Source organism: Piliocolobus tephrosceles, chromosome 17 (assembly GCF_002776525.5).
Source record: "Piliocolobus tephrosceles isolate RC106 chromosome 17, ASM277652v3, whole genome shotgun sequence".
Classification (NCBI taxonomy): domain Eukaryota; kingdom Metazoa; phylum Chordata; class Mammalia; order Primates; family Cercopithecidae; genus Piliocolobus; species Piliocolobus tephrosceles.
This window is the reverse complement of record NC_045450.1, coordinates 1847136-1865653: the sequence shown is the minus strand read 5'-3', so window position 1 is coordinate 1865653 and position 18518 is coordinate 1847136. Positions and strand designations below refer to the sequence as shown.

The 18518-nt window shown below is 65.9% G+C and overlaps 1 protein-coding gene across 1 annotated transcript in view; it reads left to right on the top strand.

Annotated features, from left to right (window-relative positions):
- The first annotated feature begins 613 nt into the window (after positions 1-613).
- The window catches only part of CACNA1H (calcium voltage-gated channel subunit alpha1 H), a 66663-nt gene continuing 48758 nt past the window's right edge, over positions 614-18518 (top strand). Inside the window, exons 1-2 of the mRNA XM_023189259.1 lie at positions 614-694; positions 943-1259. Of these exons, the coding sequence (XP_023045027.1) occupies positions 961-1259 (299 nt within the window). The 5' untranslated portion in view covers positions 614-694; positions 943-960. The remainder of the gene's footprint in view (positions 695-942; positions 1260-18518) is intronic.

Sequence of the window (18518 nt, the reverse complement as noted above, 5' to 3'; positions counted from 1 at the left end):
GGGGAAGGGGCGCGGCATCCGCGGCTTGGCCGCCCCCGCAGTTGGGGGCGGGGAAGGACTTAGGTGCTCCCCTCCCACCCCGCTGGAGCCTCCCGCGAGCGCCCCCTGGTGCACCCCACGCCCGGCATTGGCGGGGGAGCACGATGGAGGAGCCCAGTGCGGGGGCGTGGAGGGGGCGGGGGCGGGGTCCAACTTCCCCGACCCAGGGGCGGGGTGGGGCGCCGGGCGGCGACGGGGAGGGGTCGCTCGGGAGCGCGCATCTCGGGCCAGGGGCGGATCATCCCCGGCACCCCCGCCCGCCCCGCCCCCGGCCCCGCCCCCCCGCCACGGCCCCGCCCCTTTCCCGCCCCGCCCCGCCCCTCGCCGCTCAGCCCGAAGTTTCCTGCGCCGCGCGCGGACGGGCTCGAGGCTCGCTCTCTGCCTCACTGGCCCCCGGCCCGCGCCCCGAGCCCCGCGCCCCCAGCCCCGGCCTCACCCGTCCGCCCAGCGGCCTCCACGCCGCGCCGGGGCCGCCGCCGTCGCCTCCGCCGGGCAAGCCGGAGCCGGAGTCAAGCCGCAGCCGGGAGCCGGGAGGGCTGGGGGCGCGGGCCGGGGGCGGAGGCGCTCGGGGCCGGGGCCGGGCGCCGAGCGGGGTCCGCGGTGACCGCGCCGCCCGGGCAATGCCCGCGGGGACGCCGCCGGCCAGCGGAGCGAGGTGAGACGCGGCGAGGACGTGCGCCTGGGACCCTCGTCAACTTGCGCGGAGCCGGCCGGGGAGCCCCTGGGGTGGGGGTGGGGCCGCCGGAGGGAGGGAGGGGGCGGGCGGGGGCGGGGGGCGCGTTTGTCTCTAATAAGAAAAGACAAAGACATCCCGGTCGCAGCGGCTGTTCCCGCAGCTCCGCGCCGCGGGAGGCAGGGCGGGGGCGTCGCCACCGGCCTCGGGTCACCCCCTGTCCTCCGCAGGTGCTGCCGGCCGCCACCATGACCGAGGGCGCACGGGCCGCCGATGAGGTCCGGGTGCCCCTGGGCGCGCCGCCCCCTGGTCCTGCGGCGGCTGTGGGGGCGTCCCCGGAGAGCCCCGGGGCGCCGGGAGGCGAGGCGGAGCAGGGTTCCGAGCCCGGCGTGTCGCCCCCCGAGAGCCCAGCGGCCGAGCGCGGCGCGGAGCTGGGCGCCGACGAGGAGCAGCGCGTCCCGTACCCGGCCCTGGCGGCCACGGTCTTCTTCTGTCTCGGGCAGACCACGCGGCCGCGCAGCTGGTGTCTCCGGCTGGTTTGCAACCCATATCCTTCCCGGCCGGCGGGGGGCGGGGGGCGTGGGGAGGGCGGGGGTCCGGGGCGCGGGACTCCCTCGGCGTGCGCCCCCGCGCGTCCCTGTTGGTGGGACTTGGCGTGGGCCAGGCGCGCGGGGGTGCAGGGCAGGGGCGCGAGGTCGGCGTTCTTCCTTCCGTGAGTGGCGGGCTTGGGGGGCCAAGGGGCGCCTCCGGACTCCCTTCCCCAGAGCCGGCTCCGGACGGAGAAGGTGGAAGCGAAACGGCGAGGCCACCGCGGGCTTGCCGGGGAGAGGAGTCGGGGAGGGAGTAACTCTTTGCGCCCCCAAGAGTGTTGGCCAGGACGGGAATTTCTCTCTGGCTGTCTGAACGTCTGCCCGAGGCAGGCCCCTCGCGGGGGAGGGGGAGGCCAGAGGAGCTGGAGTCAGGGGTGCAAAGTTTTCAGCTGGCGCCTGGTGATTCCGAGTGCGTGGGGAGACCCGTGGGGCCTGTGAGCGCTGCTAGGGCCTTTTCCATGGAGAGAGGCGGTGACGTTGGTTGTGAACTCGCTTTTTCTGGCTGAACTCGGTGGCGGGGCTGATTTAAGTCATGCGCAGCTTAAGGGTGGGGGGCAGGGAGGCAACTGGCATTGTCCAGGGGTAGTCCATTCTCCCCAGCCCCTTCCCTGGCTGGAGAGGAAGGCGCAGCCCCTTCTACTCTTGGCGAGAGCGGTACAGACTTACAGCGAAGGTTCCAGAACAGAGTTGAGTCAGGGCCAGTGGCATTTCTGGGATGTACGTGGAGGTCCAGGGGGCCCTCCGGCAGGTGACCTTAGGGGCGGGTCTCCGCACACTCCGAGAAGGGCCTTGCCTGGTGCTTGTGTCAGGGAGGTGGCGGTTGGGGTGGCCAGGCTGTGGCTGCTGCTCCGGGCTTGGGGATGGGTGGTGGGCGGCCTAGGGCAGGGTTAACACCGTGCCCGCAGACGTCCCCTATCCGAGGTGAGGAGACAGGCTGGCAGCAGGAGCGGTCTGTGTACACTTCCCTACTTTGTGTGTTTAACTGTACAAATATTAAACATAAAAGAGGAATCAGTACGAAAAAAGTCATAAAGCCCGTGTTTCTCCTTTCCCAAATCTAAACATGGAGTGAGTCAGACTCATCTCTGCTTGTAGAGGAAAGGGAGGCCGCCGTGGTCCCAGGGGCAGCCGGCCCCGGCCAGAGGGCCGCCTCGGAGCCCCACACCCGCTGCCCTGGTGGCGTTGGCCTGCGTCGCCCGAGGGTGGTGTCTTCGGGTAGGTGAGTGTCCCCAGGAGCCGAGCTTCAGGCCTGGCCTTGAAGGGCAGTTGTAGGTTTGTCCCCTCTAGAACTAAGGCGGGAGGTGGCCATGCCCCTTTGTTCTGGTGGAAGGTGTCCGGGTGTGGGGTCAGTCCGGCGGTGTCGGCAGGCCGTGGGGAAGGGGCTAGAAGGCACTGCATGTGTTAGGACGGGAGGCTGGCGCCGAGCCAAGGCCTGCGTTCCTTGTTTCCAAACGTGTGCAGACCAGAGAGGGGAAAGAACCAAGCAGGGCCTGGAGTCTCCTCACAGCCCCGAGTCTGGCTGCCCGTTCCCAAGCAGGGCCTGGACGCTCTTCACAGCCCGGGCCTGGCTGTTCTGTCCTCTCTCGGCCGAGAGAGTTTTAGAGCCTGGCCCTGGGGTTCTGGGCTGGCTGTTCCTCAGGGCTTCCAGGGAGGTTGTTTGCGTTGCTGTGTGCAGGGAAGGTGTTGACTGGGTGGCCTCACGCAGGTGGAATGAGCCCTCCAAGGGGAGATGAGGGCTGGGGGCCGGCAGCATCGCGTGACCCAGGCCCTGTCCCCGGGCATCCTGAGGTGCTGTCCTCGTGGGCTTCATGACCTGACAGGAGGATGCTCTGGTAGCCCGAGGAGGACTCGGGCGCTGTCCTGGTCTCGGGCTGAGTGGTGCTTTCAGTCTGGGAAGAGCAGAGTGTGCCCCATCGCTGGTGTTCCCAGGGCTCCCCGGGCCGGGAGGGGATGGGTGGTCGGCCTCCTGTCCTTCAATGACATCCCTGGCTTGGAGCACTGGGTCTGCCTGCAGCATGGTAGGACTCCCACCCTCCTCACCGCCAGCACCTCCCAGCCCCAAACCCAGTGACGTGGGGTGTCCCCAGTGCCCTCCACTCCAGGAGACGTGGGAAGCGGAGCTGAGACCCCAGGCTCGGTTTGTTCTTGGCCCCGTGGAACTGCCCATTGGTCAGGTGGAGTGGGCTTGTGGAGTCCTCTGCTGCGTGGCAGTGGGTGTGACCGCCAGCAGATGCCTGCCCTGGAGTGACGACGTGTGTCCTGGCCTCAGAGAGAACCTAAAATAAGCTGGCAGGCCTGGACAGGTGGGAGATTGGCTGAGCTGGGGAAGCCCGTGTGGGCCACGGCTGAGGCTTTCCAGAGCTCTTCAGATTCCTGGGAGTTGGGAGGGGGTGGCTTTGCAGGAGGTGGAGGGGCGGTGGGTGGCTGGTGTGGCCGAGGCGTGTCTTGTAGCAAGAGGGTGCTTCCTGGGCCTCAGCCTCCCCTCCGCAGGGCCCCACACCCCTCCCGAAGAGGGTGAACTTGAGAGGGAGGGATAATCGGATTTGCTCAGGGAGCCCACACTCAGTAAAGCGACTCCGTGCTCCCGGGGGTTTGGCAGAGTCCCAGCTGCTGTCCGCCAGGCCCAGCCTGAGCCGGGGTTCAGTCAGCACAGGAACCTGGGGGAGGGTCCACATTTATCCCTGAACCTTTCCGGAGCCCCCAGGTGGACATCCAGCACCAGGGAACACGTGCGTGCCGGCTCTGTCTCCAGGATGACTCCATCCCAGGCAGGCAGAGGAGCCTCTGAGGACGGCCTTGATCCTTATTGATTGGTTTCTTAAAAATATAATTGTCTTAGAACTTTTGGGGCGAGTGCTGTTTCTCCTCCACAGGTTTATTTATAGAGGAAGGTGGGTGGGATCTGTGTGTTGTCGCCCGGCTGGGCTGTGTGCTGCCCGGGCTCCCAGGGTTCCTGACTCTGCGTTCGCCTGCGACACAGCTGCCACCGTCCCGGCACACGGGCGGGGCGGGGCGGGGTGGGGCCCCCGGGAATGCTTGGAGGCCAGGAAGGGGGACCCTGCCTCAGTCCCTGCGAGAGCGAGGGAGGCGGGCTGTGGGTGTGTAGGGACCAGAAGGTGACCAAGGGGTGCTTGGGGGACTTGGGGATGGCAGGACCCTCTGGGAGGCGTCTCCTAGGGCCCAGGCTCCAAACACCCCGTGTCACGGAGCTCTGAGATGGGGAAGGATATATCAAGGTCATCAGGATGTTGAAGGGCAGAGCTGGGTGAGCCCATCTTGGCTCTGAGGGCCACGTGCTTGGCACAGCCCTGCCCGGGTGGGGATGGGCTGCAGGAGCCTGAGACAGCCCTTCGCGGCATCTCTGAACACTCGGCGCTTGGGCTATCCCGCTGCTCCACGGGCGTCCCCCGGGAGTGCGAGAGGGCACCCGTCTGGAAAGGGCCCGTCCCGCCTACACCTGCCTCCCTGGGCTCCACGTGCCCCGCAGGCCCTGCGTGGGCAGGACGGAGCTAGTCGTCCCCTACTGACCTTGCATCGTGGTACCCTCTTGAATACTGTGTCTCAGCAGCGTCTGGATACCTGAGCTGGTCTCAGAGGGGCTGCCTCAGTGGTCGGAAGTCACAGGCCCAGGAGGCCCCAGAACCGTCCCGTGACCCCTGGGCCTGAGCTCCGAGCTAGGGTCTCTCGGGAGGGTGGGGCTCAGCAGAGGCTCCGTCACAGACCAGAAGTCCCTCCTGCCTGGGTGGACCAGGGCGTGAACTTGGTGGTTGCGTCCCACCCATGGCCTGGCTTCTCTTGGCCGTGCTAGGGCGCAGTGTCTCCCGGGGACCCTGGGCCGCCCGTCCCTTGGCCCTGGCGTCCTTGCCCGCGTTCTGACAGGAAGGAGAGTTGCAGGAATGGGTCTGTTAGTCTCTGAAGCCACCGACTGGCATCGCAGTGTTCCTGGGGTAGGGGTGGGTTCCCACCGAGCCCTACGGCCTGCCCACGACGCGGCTGGATGTGTCCCTGGCTCCTGGGCTAGTGTAGGGTGGGAGAGGCTGCCTCCCCACCCCCACGGCCGATCCTGTAAGGAAGCAGAGACACAGATGGGGCTGAGACGGGAGCGTTGCAGGGCTCAGGGGGAGGGGCTTTCCCACCCACCGAGAGCTGGGGGAGCCGTGGGGGCAGCTCATCCTTCCCGGGGTGGTGAGAAGAGGCCCCTGGGGATGATGGCAGGGTAGGGGTCTGCCGAGCGCCTGTTGGGGTCGTTCCCTCCCGTTCGCGGAAGCGTCGGGGCCACACGCCCCTTGGGACGGCATCTTGTTCCCGCCAGGAAGTGGGCGTGGCGCCAGCAGGCTGAGCTCACCCTCCGGGTCGGGGCTACCCCCTGGACTCAGGACTCAGGCCCCACTGAGGAGGAGTGAGGAGATGCGGCCCAGAGCAGGCCAGGCCCTGGCAGGGACCGTGGGCCTCCCAGACCTGCTTCCGCAGCCGGGGCTGGTGGGGATGTGACCTTGGTGCTCCTGGGGACAAGTTTGCCGGGAGCTCTGGTTCCTGAACCACTCCTGCCCTGCCGCACCCCCCGTCCCTAAGGCCCCCACTCAACCCGCACCCCCGGGACCAGGCAGGGGTCTCGGCTTTCACTGTCCTTCTGGTGCCCGGACTCTTCATCACTGGGATCACCCTTGGCGTTGACTGATCTCAGGGCCCCTGTTCGCCCGCCTGGGGCACTTCAGGGTGGAGGGAGTCCCTCAGCGCGGCCTTCAGCCCCTGGCGGGGGGACGTGGGGAGCGGTGCAGAGTGGGGACAGCCTCTGAACGCCTTGGCAAACGTCTCATGGTCAGGCCCCCACAGAGTGCACGGGTGTCTGTATCCTGGGGCAGAGTGAGGCTGGCCTGAACCCTGTGAGCAGGGCAGGCAGGGGCCGCTCGGATGGTGGGGTGGGCCAGACAGGGACAGACTCCGTGAGCCCAGGGGGCCCAGGAGCCTGTGTGGGAGGAGGCGTTCGGACTGAGACCTGGATGGGGCGTGCCGAGGGAAGAGTGTCCAGGCAGGGGGACACTGCAGGCCCTGTGGTGGGGGGTGTCTGTACAGCAGATGAGAGGGGGTCAAGGAGCACGGCGGGCCGTGGGGAGGAGATCTGGGCGCGTGGTGGTGGCACACCAGCGTGATGACCTGGGCCCCGAGCCTGCCCCCGGGAGCCTGTGGGCTGTGAGGAGGCAGAGTGGGGGTGGGGACCAGCAGGTGGGCTGGCTTGGGGGCCCAGGGCTCAGCTCTGCCTCTAGCTGGCGTCGCACCTGCTCCTTAGGGAGGGCAGGCCTGGGGCCAGGCTTAGCGGGAAGTCGAGGCGAGAGACAAGGCTGGAAGGGCAGGTGAGGGCCGCGCAGGGACAGAGGCTGGGAGTGGGGAGCGCTTGTGTCCCACACCCTCAGACCTAGAGGGCATGGCTGCTGCCAGCCCCTAAAGGAGGCTCTCGGGCTTGTGGGCATCCCACTCCGAGCACCCGAACTTCATTCTGGCTGGGGCTGGCTGCGGGCGCCCTCCCTGGCCCGGTGGAGCGCTCAGGGGTGGTTGTGCGTGCTCCCCTCACCTCCCCCGAGGGCTGAGAGCCGAGGGCGATGTGGCCCCACCAGGCCTGGCCCCCGGAGCTGCAGAAGAGACGTCCCGTTCCAGGGTCAGGGCCGGAGGAATGCGGGGGAGGGACCGGCCTGTCAAACACTCCGGTCCGGGGATGGATCCACGGCAGCTCTGCCGGCTGAGTCCAGGCCGCGGTCACACAGTCAAGGTCAGGCGAGGAACGCGTTACCTTTGTTTATGCAGATGTCGGCCAGGCCGTCCGTCCAGCCGCCTGTGCTGAGCCCGCTGTGGGAAGGGCGGGGACCGTCCCTGCCCGCCCTCGCGAGTGGGCATTCCCGTCCCTGGCACGGAAGAGGAGTCTTTCCTCTCCTCAGTGGTTCATGTTGGCGTAACTTGGAACAACTCTACGTCGCGCAGGCCCGGGTTGAATTTCCAGGCTGGAGATGAAAGCCCAGCCGCTCACCCTGGGCAGAAACAAGGGGTGAAATCAGCCGGTCGCGCCCTGAGTGGTGATGTACGGCCCCGCCTTGGTCAGAGATGGTGGGGGTGGGGCTCGGGGAAGGAGCTCTGCTGGCTCTCAGCCCCTGCCCAGCTCAGGAGAGCTGGCAGCAGGTCCGGGCACCGTCCCCAGAGCGCTGTGCCCGCCGAGGATGACAGATGGGGACCGAGTAGCAGCTTGCCATGGTGCAGGGGGTGTGCCGCCACGTGGCCGCTGGTGTCCCTGGCCTCCACGCACGCTCCTTGCGGGGCGGAGGTGGGCCCAGGCTGACGGGAGAAGCGGGCTGTTGGCGGGGTGTGAGCGCCCCGGGGTTTGATGAGCCGGAGGGTTGATGAATGTGCTCAGTGAGGCTTCCTTTGTCCTCTGGCTGCCGCCTGGGTGCTTGCCGGGAGCGGGAGCTGTGGGCAGAGAGCGCCTTGGGTAGGTGTGGCCGCCGCCTGCGTTTGGAGGCCCAGTGCAGCATCGACCCGGGAGGCCAGAGCACCCTATCCTCAGGTGTGTGGCCGGCGAGGACCAAGGCGTTAGCCCAATGCGGCCCCCACCCAGCCTCGGTGCAGCCCTGGGCTCTTTGCCCAAGTTGAGAGCAGGGCTGGCACGGAGAGGACCCGGAGGCCCCCACGCTGCCTCAGGGTGAAGAGGCCCCTCTGACCCCCAGGGGGTGTAGACCTGACGCAGGTGCACCCCCAGCCCTGCTTTGATGTCTGCGGACCTGGCTCCCGCAGAAAAGGCCTTGGGCGAGACCTCAGCCTCAGCTGGCCCCGCTGGACTCGTGTGACCCTGGGCTGCTGGTGCTGTGGGTGCTTCTGCCGTTGGCGACTGATGGGAGCAAAGCTGTTCCCTTGTGGATGGACCGTTAGGTGACGCAGGATGTTGGCGTTAATGAATGCCGTCACTGAGCCGGTGGCAGAGGTGGGGGCAAGGCCAGGGATCTGGGTACAGAATGGTCTTGGATAGCAGAGAAAGTGCCTGGAGTGCGGTGGGCATAGACCACATCCAAGACCCTGGGCCTTTGCAGGGGTGTGCTCAGCCGGGGTGGGGGCCTCCTGGTCACATGGTCTGTCCCATGTGTCCCACCTGGGTTCTGCCTGCCCCTGAGGGCAGGCTCCAGGTGGGGTCGGGGCCAGGGGGAGGGCTTGGAGTCCCGCTCAGGGAGCCCGTGCCTCTGTTGACCCCCAGGCTGCCCTGTGTTCTCGTCCCTTGTCCCCTCCGCAGCTGTCTGCACCTGGTGGCCGTCACTAGGCCCCTCACTGGCCTGAGGACTGAGGTGGGGTCATCCTGAGTCCTTTTGGACAAGGTGGTCTTTAGTAGCCCTGGACGTTAAAGACTCAGCCTCAGTTGGATGGAGCCTCTTGGGATTCTGGGGTCTCCCTGGCCACAGGAGGGGAGTTAGCAACCCCTGCTAGCCTGGGCAGTGCCGCCACATGCGCCTCAGTTTCCCTGTCACACCACCTTGGTCTGCCATCTCGGTCACTGATGGAGTGAGGCTCCCAGCAGGCCGGGTGGCAGAAGGGGCCAGATGCGGTCCTGGGGGAGAGGCTGTCGGTCCCGTCCAGTCAGTGAGTGGCCAGTGTGGTGGCTGATGGGGGACAGACCCCTGGCCAGGCCCCATGCCAGCCCTGTCCCCATCTCTGAGCAGCCCCTGGGCCTCCTGGGTCCCCTCGCCGCAGCTTGCCTGTAGGGTGGGCCTGTGGGGCAGGCCTGGTCGGATGCATTAATGGTGGCTCGGGGCAGATCTTTCTACAAGGCAGCAGAGCCATTGCGGTGGGCCAGGCTGTGTCCCGTGAAGTCCGCAGTGGGCTGGCAGAGGTGGGCACCGAGGCCCCTGCTCCGGACCCTGTCGGGGTCCTGTCACCTCCTGGCCGTTGGTTTTCTCATCTGTGAAATGGGATCCTGTCGGCCGCATGACCCCTCACCCTGCGCCTCCGGCCTCCAGAGCCCCAAGAGGCCGTTGCTGTCTGAGGTCGCTGCCTGTGGCACTCTGTTACAGCTGCCCGCAGCCAGGATGCCCCCATCCGCCCTCACAGCTGCGAGCAGGGGTGCAGGTGTCCAGGGAGGCTCCCAGCACCTGCTTGGCCCCTTCCCTGCCTCACCTGCGGCCCCCTCCCCCACCGGAGGGAGAAAAATGGCCCGTGAGCAGGACATGCTTGACGCAGTAACAGGAGTCAGCCCTTTTCAAGATAAATTGCAATTGGTCGCCCACCGTGTCAGGTTCCTGCGATGCGGAGCAGCCCCCGGAGAGAGGGTGCTCGGCCCTGAAGTGGGTCATTCGGAGCCTCGGTCAGCGCGGGGGCTGGTGTTGAGCTTGTGTGTCTGTGCCCTGGTTAGAAGCTGCCCCGCACGGCCGGTTCCTGTGGACACCTGCAGTAGGGGGTTCCGTCTAGGAGGAGCCGAGCGTCTTGGGACCCTGTGAAGGGGTCTGGGGGGCCGCGCTTGGCTCTGGTGAGCGGGGAACAAGATGGATGAGACCCGGGCCCACTGACGCCGGGAGGGCCGCGTCCAAGCTCAGGGACCGTCCGCCAGGGCTGTGGCGTGAAGGCCGAGGGGGTATGAGCAGGGGTGGGGTGGTCCTAGGTGGCTGGAAACAGCTGTGGCCAGGTGGGCGAGCAGTGGTCAGTGGCCTATGGCCCCTGGAGCACCTCTTTTCACAGCCACTCCATGGGTGCCTGTCCCTGTGGCCACGCGGAGCTATCTTTGGCTCCAGCCACAAAGGCTGTGGGGGCACAGTGGCCGGTGCTCCTGCCTCCCTGGACCTTGGGCTCATCTGACTGTGTGTGAGCTGTGTGTTCCTCACTTGTCACTCAGCCTCTCTGTTCTGGGCAGGTGCAGAAAGGGGTAGGTGTGGGCCAGTCTGCCCTGGGGGAACTGACCCTCTTTCTGGGAGGCCACAGCCACCTCCACCAGCTCTGCCATGGACCTTGAGGCTCGAGACCGCGCCCTGGTGCCCGTCTGCAGGGCGGCGAGGGTGGCTTCAGCCCAGTAGGGCCAGGTGAGCATCAGGGATGTTGAGTGGGGTCCAGGTGGAGCAGGGCCTGGGAGGCAGGCACTGGGGCATGGTGTGCAACTACGAGTCTCCTCACGCGCCTCGTGCTCTTGGAAGGGGGTGCTGGTCTGGCCTGGGATTGTCCAGGGAGCAGCCGGCCTGTGCCCAGCCCCTCTGAAGCTCCAGCCACACACAGCCCAGCCTGTCACAGGGGGGAAACCCACGTCCAGATGCCGAGAGAGTGGCCATGGCCTGCCGGGAAGGTGTGGAGGGGCGAGGGTGTCTCTCAGAGCCACACACACAGTCCCTGCCCTGGCCTTTGCAGGCAGCCGCCAGCCCTGGCTGTGGTCTGATGAGTCAGCCTGCGTTAGCGCCTCATTAAAATGGATGGGAACTTGTCCCGGGCTGCTGGGGGAAGCTGGCCACTGTCTCTGAGGATGGCTCAGGTTACTGCCTTGGCTGGTAGCTGGGACGACGCTCGCCCAAGCCCACTGGGCCACGGGCTCTCGTGCCAGTGCTGACCTCACGCTTGGGTGGCCTCCTGCAGGTGCTGGGGTGAGAGGCCCGGGGACGCCGCCGCCTCTCCCTGAGAAGCCTGGTCATTGCAATGAGAAGTTGGGCTGTGTGGCAGCCACCTCAAGGGCCAGGTCTGAGGACCCTCCTGCCGGTGACTCAGTGGCTCAGCTTCTTGGTGAGTGAGAAGGGGAGAGGCCGTGTCTGGTTCAGCTGCCCCTGCCCCAGCCAAGGAGCAGCCAGTGGGCGCGGCCTGACGTGCCGCTGGGGTGTGAGGCTGCGTGGCCGCTGGCTGGGTATGGAGGCCCGCACGGGCGTGGAGGCACGTCTGCCTCCCATGGAAGCCACACAAGCAAGGGCCCTGGGCCTGAGTCCCTGACAGAAAATCCAGGATGCCCATTCAGTTACATTTGGGTTTCAGGTGAGTGAGAATGTTTCAGGGTGAGGGGCGTCCCTGCAGTGTTGGAGACGGGCGGCAGCGTCCTTAGCTGCAGGGGTATGGTCCAAGGCCCCCAGGGGTGCCCGAAGCCTCAGATCCAGTGAGCCATGTCCTGTACGTGTTGTTTCTTCTTTACGTTTTTGGTACAAGGTCTCACTCTGTCCCCCAGGCTGAGCGTGGTGGTGCAGTCACACCTCACTGCAGCCTCGATCTCACATGTTCAAACGACTCTTATGTCTCAACTTCCTCGGGTGCTGGGATTACAGTTGTGAGCCGCCACGCCGGGCCTCGTACTCTTTTTTCAGCCTGATAATGGAGGTGGCCGCTAAGTGGCCATCGGGTGGGCAGTGGCCTGCGGTGTGGGTCTGCTGAGCACGGGCGATTTGGACGCCTGGCAGTGCCGAGTGCGGCTACACCAGGCTCATGGCTGTACAGAATGGGGCACAGTTAAAACCTGGGAGTGAGGCCGGTCCGTCAGAGACCCTTTGGATCTCCCTCCTGTGAGACCTCGGTCCTCAAGCCCCGCAGAGGGGCTCGTGAGGTCCTGTTGGTGGAGCTGGGGTCTGGTGGCGCTGCCCTCACTGACCGGGCTCAGGATATGCTGGTCGGGGTGGAGGGTGGCTCTTCACAGCCCTGGGGTCTGGAGGAGGTGTGGGTGAGCCCGTGGCCCCGTTTGGGTTTTGGGGGGTGGGTCGAGTCACCCCTTTTGCTGGTCCCTGGCTTGGCAGATGTGTTTTTTTCCTTGGGTGCAGCAGGCGGGCCCCCTTGGTCCAGCATGGGCTGACCTCAGGGCAGTTTGGCTCCGTGGGGTTCTGGGGCGTGAAGGACACACGTGCGGGGGCAGAAACAGTGGCACTGACCTGACCGGGCAAGGAGGGGGCTGATGGGGCAGGAGGAGCAGAGAAAGTGCTGGCGTGTCTGGGGCCCGGAAGTGGGTGGGGATGCGGCAGGCACTGGCAGATGACTGTGGCACAGTTGCTGGGGAGATGGGGGGAAGAGCAGGGATCGCATGAGGCACAGGTCCCATTGGAGGAACATTCTGGAAGCCAGATGTAGCGTCACAGGAATGGCTCCAGCGGGCCTGGGGGCAAAGGCTCAGAGGCAGCAGACCCCGACCACAGTTGGTGTGTTTGAAAGCCAGGCCTGCCGGTCCTCCCGGGCCACACACTCGTGACGGCACAGAGCTTTTGTTTTCTTTTTTTCTTTTTTGAGGCGGAGTCTCGCTCTGTCGCCCAGGCTGGAGTGCAGTGGCCGGATCTCAGCTCACTGCAAGCTCCGCCTCCCGGGTTTACACCATTCTCCTGCCTCAGCCTCCTGAGTAGCTGGGACTACAGGCGCCGCCACCTCGCCCGGCTAGTTTTTTGTATTTTTAGTAGAGACGGGGTTTCACCGTGTTAGCCAGGATGGTCTCGAACTCCTGACCTCGTGATCCACCCGTCTCGGCCTCCCAAAGTGCTGGGATTACAGGCTTGAGCCACCGCGCCCGGCCTTGTTTTCTAACCTTCCGTGTAAATCTGGGTCACTCACATGAGGAGGATGAGGCTGATGGTCTCAGGGAGCCGCTCGGCCGCATGGGCCGAGCCCCCGTCCAGCGCACTCACAGCCGGGTGGAGAGAGAAGCGCCTGGGCTACCCCCACCTGGGCTCCGGTGCATCCAGACAAGGGGCTTCAGGCAGCACAAGGCAGTCCAGAGCTGAGGCGCCCTCCCTTTTCCCCGCCTGTCCCCCCAAGGCTGTTGCCAGGTGACTGCACGCTGGGACACCTCTCCTGAGGCTGTAGAGGGGCTGCCTCCCACCCCCGCCCCAGCTGCGGTGCAGGTGGCTCACCCACCAGCCCGGGATTTCCTTCCTCTCCAGAAGATCCGGGGCTGGGAGCTGGTTCCCCTGCTCCCCTGGGGAGAAGGGTGGGTGGGTCCTGTGGCCCCTGCTCGGGTGGTGTCTGGGGCCTGGCCCGGCCGTGTGGGGCAAGAGTGGCGGGCACGCCGGCCCGTGCGTCTTGTCATTGTGGTGCCTCTTTCTGGGCTGAGGCCCCTTCTCAGTCCTCCTCATGCTGCTGGTGCCGTAGGGGACGCGTTCCCGTTTGTGAGTTGGAGCTGGGTGACTCTGAGAGCTGATGCTGAGATTTCTTGTTTGTGTTTTCTCACTCGGACTCGGAGGAGGGTGAGGCCTAGGGAAGGGGCAGGCAGGCCTGAGAGGACAGTGGGTGTTGGGGTGAGGGTGCCTCTTGCCCCCGGGGGCAGGCAGAGTGTCCACGAGGGAGTCCTTTGCGTCCGGAGTAGGGTCTTCGCTGGCTGCTCCATTCCTCTGCGTGGGGAGTGGGAGACAGGGGCTCCCTGTGGCTCAGACCCTGCTCAGCTCCGTGGCTTCAGGGCCAAGTAACGGTGCCCGGATCCCGACCCCTGCCTTCCTCTCAGCCCTGCCGAGGAGGAGGCTGAGGCTAGAGGGCCCTCCGGCTGGCCCAGCACCCACTCGTTCCTGTTGTATTGAGAGGTAATTTATCCACCACCTAACTCGCCGGTAAAGGGTCCAATTCGGTCGTTCTTCCTGTATCCTCGGGGTGGCACAGCCCCAGCAGCGATGGGTTTCAGAAGGCTTTCCTCGCCCGAGAGGAAACCCTGCAGTGAGCTGTCTCGGCGTCTCCCGCCGGCCTTTTCCGTCTCCAAGGTTGGCCTGTTCTGGACGTTTTCTGTATGTGGAATCCCACGCGGTGTGGCTCCTGTGCCGGCATCTCGTGAGCGTCGTGCAGGCTGGTTGTCCATCCTCGCCACAGCGGCAGAGCGCTGACCTTTCCGCAGTTAGATGTGCGCTTATGTAGACGGGCTGCAGTGTTTATCTCTTCACCACTGGTGGATGTCTGGGCCGTTTCACTCTTTGCTGTTCATGGCACTGCCGGGACGTCCCTGTTCCAGGTTCTGGGGAAACTCTGGCTTCACATCTCTTGGACATAAATCTGGGAGCGGAATTGCTGGGTCAGGCGGGAATGGTGTTGAGTCCTCGGAGGAATGGCCAGGCTGTTTGCCAAAGCGGTGCCCTCCTGTTGACCCACCTGTCACCCCCAGCTCTGGGGTCCCTGAGCGGTGCTTCTGCAGCCGTGACACCCAGCCTGCGTCCAGGGCTGTGGGCAGCGGACATGGCCCTTCCTTTCCTCACCAACCCTTTGGGGCATCTCCCATCAGGAAGCGGCAGCCCCTGACCTGCCCAGTGGGGATGAAACGGGGTCTTTGCGGGGGGCCTGTGGCGTTTGGGCCTCCTGTCCACAGCCTGTCCCGGTGGGCGGAGCTCGCCCACTGCCCCACGAATGTCAGGAACCTTGGAGTCCTGACGCACGGGGGTGCGGGGGCGATACCGGCACGGGGCGGGCGGGGTGGCGCCCGGGCCGCGGGTGGGAGAATCTGCCGCGTGTGTTTGCACGGCATCCATCCCTCCATCCGTCCTCTGGAGAATTTTAACACCCACACTTGGAATAAAAAAAAAAAAAAATTATTAATGAGCTTGGTGCGGTTGCCATGGGAACCTGTTGCTAATGAATCTCGGGGGTTTCCTGTTACCTTTGCCGAGCCTGGGAAGGCTGGAGCCGCGCTCCTCACCGCGGCAGTGCCACTAATGGGGTTGCCGTGGCAACGCCTGTCACTAATCTCCAGCTGCTCCTGGTTGACCGGCCCGGCCTGTGTTACATAAAGCGGTTTGGCCCATGCAAGCCAGCTCCCGGCTAGAGACCCCGAGACCCCTCCCTTGCTCCCTGAAAGGAGCCCACCCCGTCCTCCAGGGACACACTGAGACACAGGAAACAGGACACCTGGAGCCGTGGTGCTGGCGTGTGCTTAGAAAGTGCATCTGCAAAGTTGGGGCGTGGCCTGGCCATCCGTCCACGGGGCCCAGGCTGCCCATGGCTGCAAGTGCCCTGTAAGCATTCACTCCCCAAAGCATGTGGGGCGTTTGGAGCCAGGCCTGTTGCCTGGGGCTGCCTGGAGGTGGCCGCTTGTCCCGAAGGCCTGGCGTCCACGCCTCTGCCTGCCTTAGACCTTCGAATTGGGGGACATTTTGTAAGGAGCCGCTGTGCCTGGGCCAGAGATGTTTTCGGAGGGGGTGCCTGTACCCCGAGAGGTGAACCAGAATTCCCCTGGGGCATGGTGTTGGGAGACCAGGGCGGCCTCTGGTGCCCCCGACCCCTCCAGTTGGGGTGGTTCATGTGGGACCCCCTCCGGTGACAGTCTCTGCCCAGCTCACCCCGATGAGCCCACCATGTCCCGTCTGTTTGGACGCTGGCCATCCAGCTACCCCCGTCTCCTCCTTTCCAGGGCCTGGACGTCTGAGGCCTGCAGCTCTCGAAGCAGGAAGGTCTGAAGCTGGTGGAGTCCATGCAGTCCGACCACCCACCCTGGGGCGTGGTTCCAGGATGAGGCCAATGATGTGGGGAGGCTGCTGGACTTGTGATTGTGGCTCCTGCGTGGGCTGCTCTGGGGGACCCTCCAGCTGCCCTGCCAGGTGCCCAGGTCACCCCAGAGTGCTAGGGAGATGCACCCTGCAGGCAGGGAGGGCTCCCTGGAGGTGGTGGCAGGTGGGGTCGAGATAGGGAGGGCGACGGCCCAGTGTGTCTGGTGGTCCTCAGTGCCCCCGAGCCCCTCATGCATCGTGCCCGCTGAGTTGGCCCTGCGTCAGGAGCCTGCTGGGTACCCACTCATTGCCCTCTAGACCCTTCCAGAGTCCCAGGGCGCCATGCCCCACTCTGGGTGCCTTGCTCTAGGGGGATCGTGGCACTTCCCACCCCAGCCTTGCCCTCCAGGCCTCCCCTGGAGCCAGAGGCCCGAGGAGGGATGAGTGTGTCTGCATCGGGCACTCCCTCCTCCTCAGCCTGCTTGTCACTTTAGGGGCCGCAGGGGGTGACCGTCTCTGAAATACCCTGGCCCATGAGCCTCTAGGAGGTGGGCTGGGGACGCCCCTGCCCGTCTGGGCAGGAGTCTTGGGGTTTTCTCTGTCAGGGTTCCAAGTGCGTGGGCTTGAGTGCTCCGTAAGCTCACAGCCTCAGCAGCAGGAGATGGAGGGAGGGAAGGTTCTGGACCATTCCAGATAACAGAACGCTGGGTGTGCATGCCAGAGCGTGCCTGGCAGCGGCCGGTCTTCCTGCGGTGGGGTGAGAGTGGGGTTGGGGCTTGCTGGGGGTCATAGCCCCGAATGTGGACATGGACGGGTTTCCTTTACCTCTGTGTTCATGTGGGCGGCACTGTGGCCGGTGGCCGAGTCTTCCTGCCCCAGACGGCACTTGGTGAAGGGCTGGCATCAGGTGATGCCTGGCTGGCCAGAGCCCCCGACCTGCCCTCCCACCTTCTATCATGGGCATTGTGGGCTGGGCTGGTGGGTGGGCCCCGAGAGGGTGGCACGGGCATTCGCCTTGGTCCTCGCCAGCGTGCCCGTGGCCCCCGCGACTTTCCCCAAGCAGCAGCAGCAGAACTTGGCGGGCACAGTGCGCGTCTCGAGTTCCCCATGGGCAGCGGCCCCATGCTCCGGCCTCTCCCGCCGAGAGACTCTTCAGAGCTGTGTGGGCCGTGGTTTCGCCTCCGCCCATCAGCCGGCTCCCGGGGTCCTGGTGCTTTCCGCAGAGATCAGGGAGGCCCCAGCCCACTCCTCGGGGTCGGCCACAGGCCGGTGGGGGCAGCTGACACCACTGTGGCTCTGGGGGCTTCAGGCCGGCCAGTGCTGGTTCCCAGGGGCATGTATCCGTCTGCCTCCCGGGCCTGGTCCCCAGGCGCCAGGGTGAGCGGGGCCCATCCAGAGCCCAGGACTGGCTCCCCGTGAGGCTGGACATGGGCGTGTGCGGCCACCCAGCACTGCAGTCATGTTGGGAAGCTCAGAGGTTTGGAGCTGGGCGGCTGGGGTGTTTTTCTGAGCATTTGAAATATGGCCTGCCCACGGGTCAGGATCAAGGATGTTTTAATTCCTAATTTAGACTGTTTATGTGCAGGGCTCAAGTCCTGGTGGGAAGAGACAGCGTGGGCTGAACCCCCCTCCCCCCTCGCCTCTCCAGGGCGGCCTCCCGGCTTACAGCGAGCTCCCAGCCGCTGGGGGCTGCGGGGTCTGCCGTGGGTGTGCCGGAGGAGGGGCCTGACCTCTGCACCCTGACCCCAGCCCGTCCGGCTGTGTCTCAACTGCAGGGCTACCCAGACCCAGCCCGCCCTGCTCCCACCGCAGAACCTTCTTTGTGAGGGGCAGGACCCTCCCCACGCCTTCGGGCCTTTCTCTGGGACGGGAGCTGAGGTCGCACCTTGGCCATGGCCATCGGGCAGCAGGGCTCTTGGGGCGGAGCCAGCGGGACAGGGCCCGAGGAATCCGGGGCAGCGCTGGGCAGACGCAGCTGTCGGCCTGGTTTACCGTAAAAGAAACTCGGAGAGACACGGAGGCGGGGGAGGGGAGGGGAGGGGGTGGACGGGAGGGGATGGGTCGTGAACAGCGAAAAACACGCCCCCCCACTCCGGCCTCCAGCCCCCCACAAGCCCAGGGGCCGTCAGCCTTGGGGTTTTCAGGTTTTCCAACTTCAATCAGGGAACACGTTTGTCTCCTGCACGAGTGATCTGTGGGGCCTGGTTGGCTCCTGATTTTCATGCCGCCCGAGTTTGCGGAGCCCTCCTCGTGCCCCCACCATCTGGACGGGTTTCGGGGTGGGGGTGCTGGGCTTTGTCGGGGCCCCCGTGTGCAGCAGGAAGGGGCCAGGAGACGAGGTCATGGTGGGGCAGCTCCCTGCCGCACCCTCTTTCCTGTGGGCCGTGCAGGCTTTCTTTTTGTTTTGGGTGCTGGCCCTGGTCCCGTGGCTCAGGGTTCAAGGAGCCTGCCCCACACTGTCTCCTTGGCTCAGCGGCTCCCATGTGGAGGGTCGGGGTGCCTGGTGTGGGGACCTTCTGCTCCCCAGGGGGACAGGTGCAGTCGGGTGCCAGGACAGGGCAGACCATCCCCCTAGTTCTCCCCCTACCCGCTGCACCCACAGCCCCTCCCTCCCTCTCCCTGCACACTCTTGGCTCCCTGTCCCACTCCACAGCCAGGCCTTTTTCCCTGCTGAGCCCCTCCCCTCCCCTAGCACATTTCCACCCGCACCCCTGGGGTGCCGTCTGGGGAGCCCTGGAAGCCCGTACCCTACCCAGCTGTCTGCTCACCCGCGCGCTGCCCGGGACCACCTTCTTGTGGGGAGGTCTCTCAGGCAGCCTGCTCTGTGGGGCCCTCCCGTGCGGTCTGGGCGTCTCG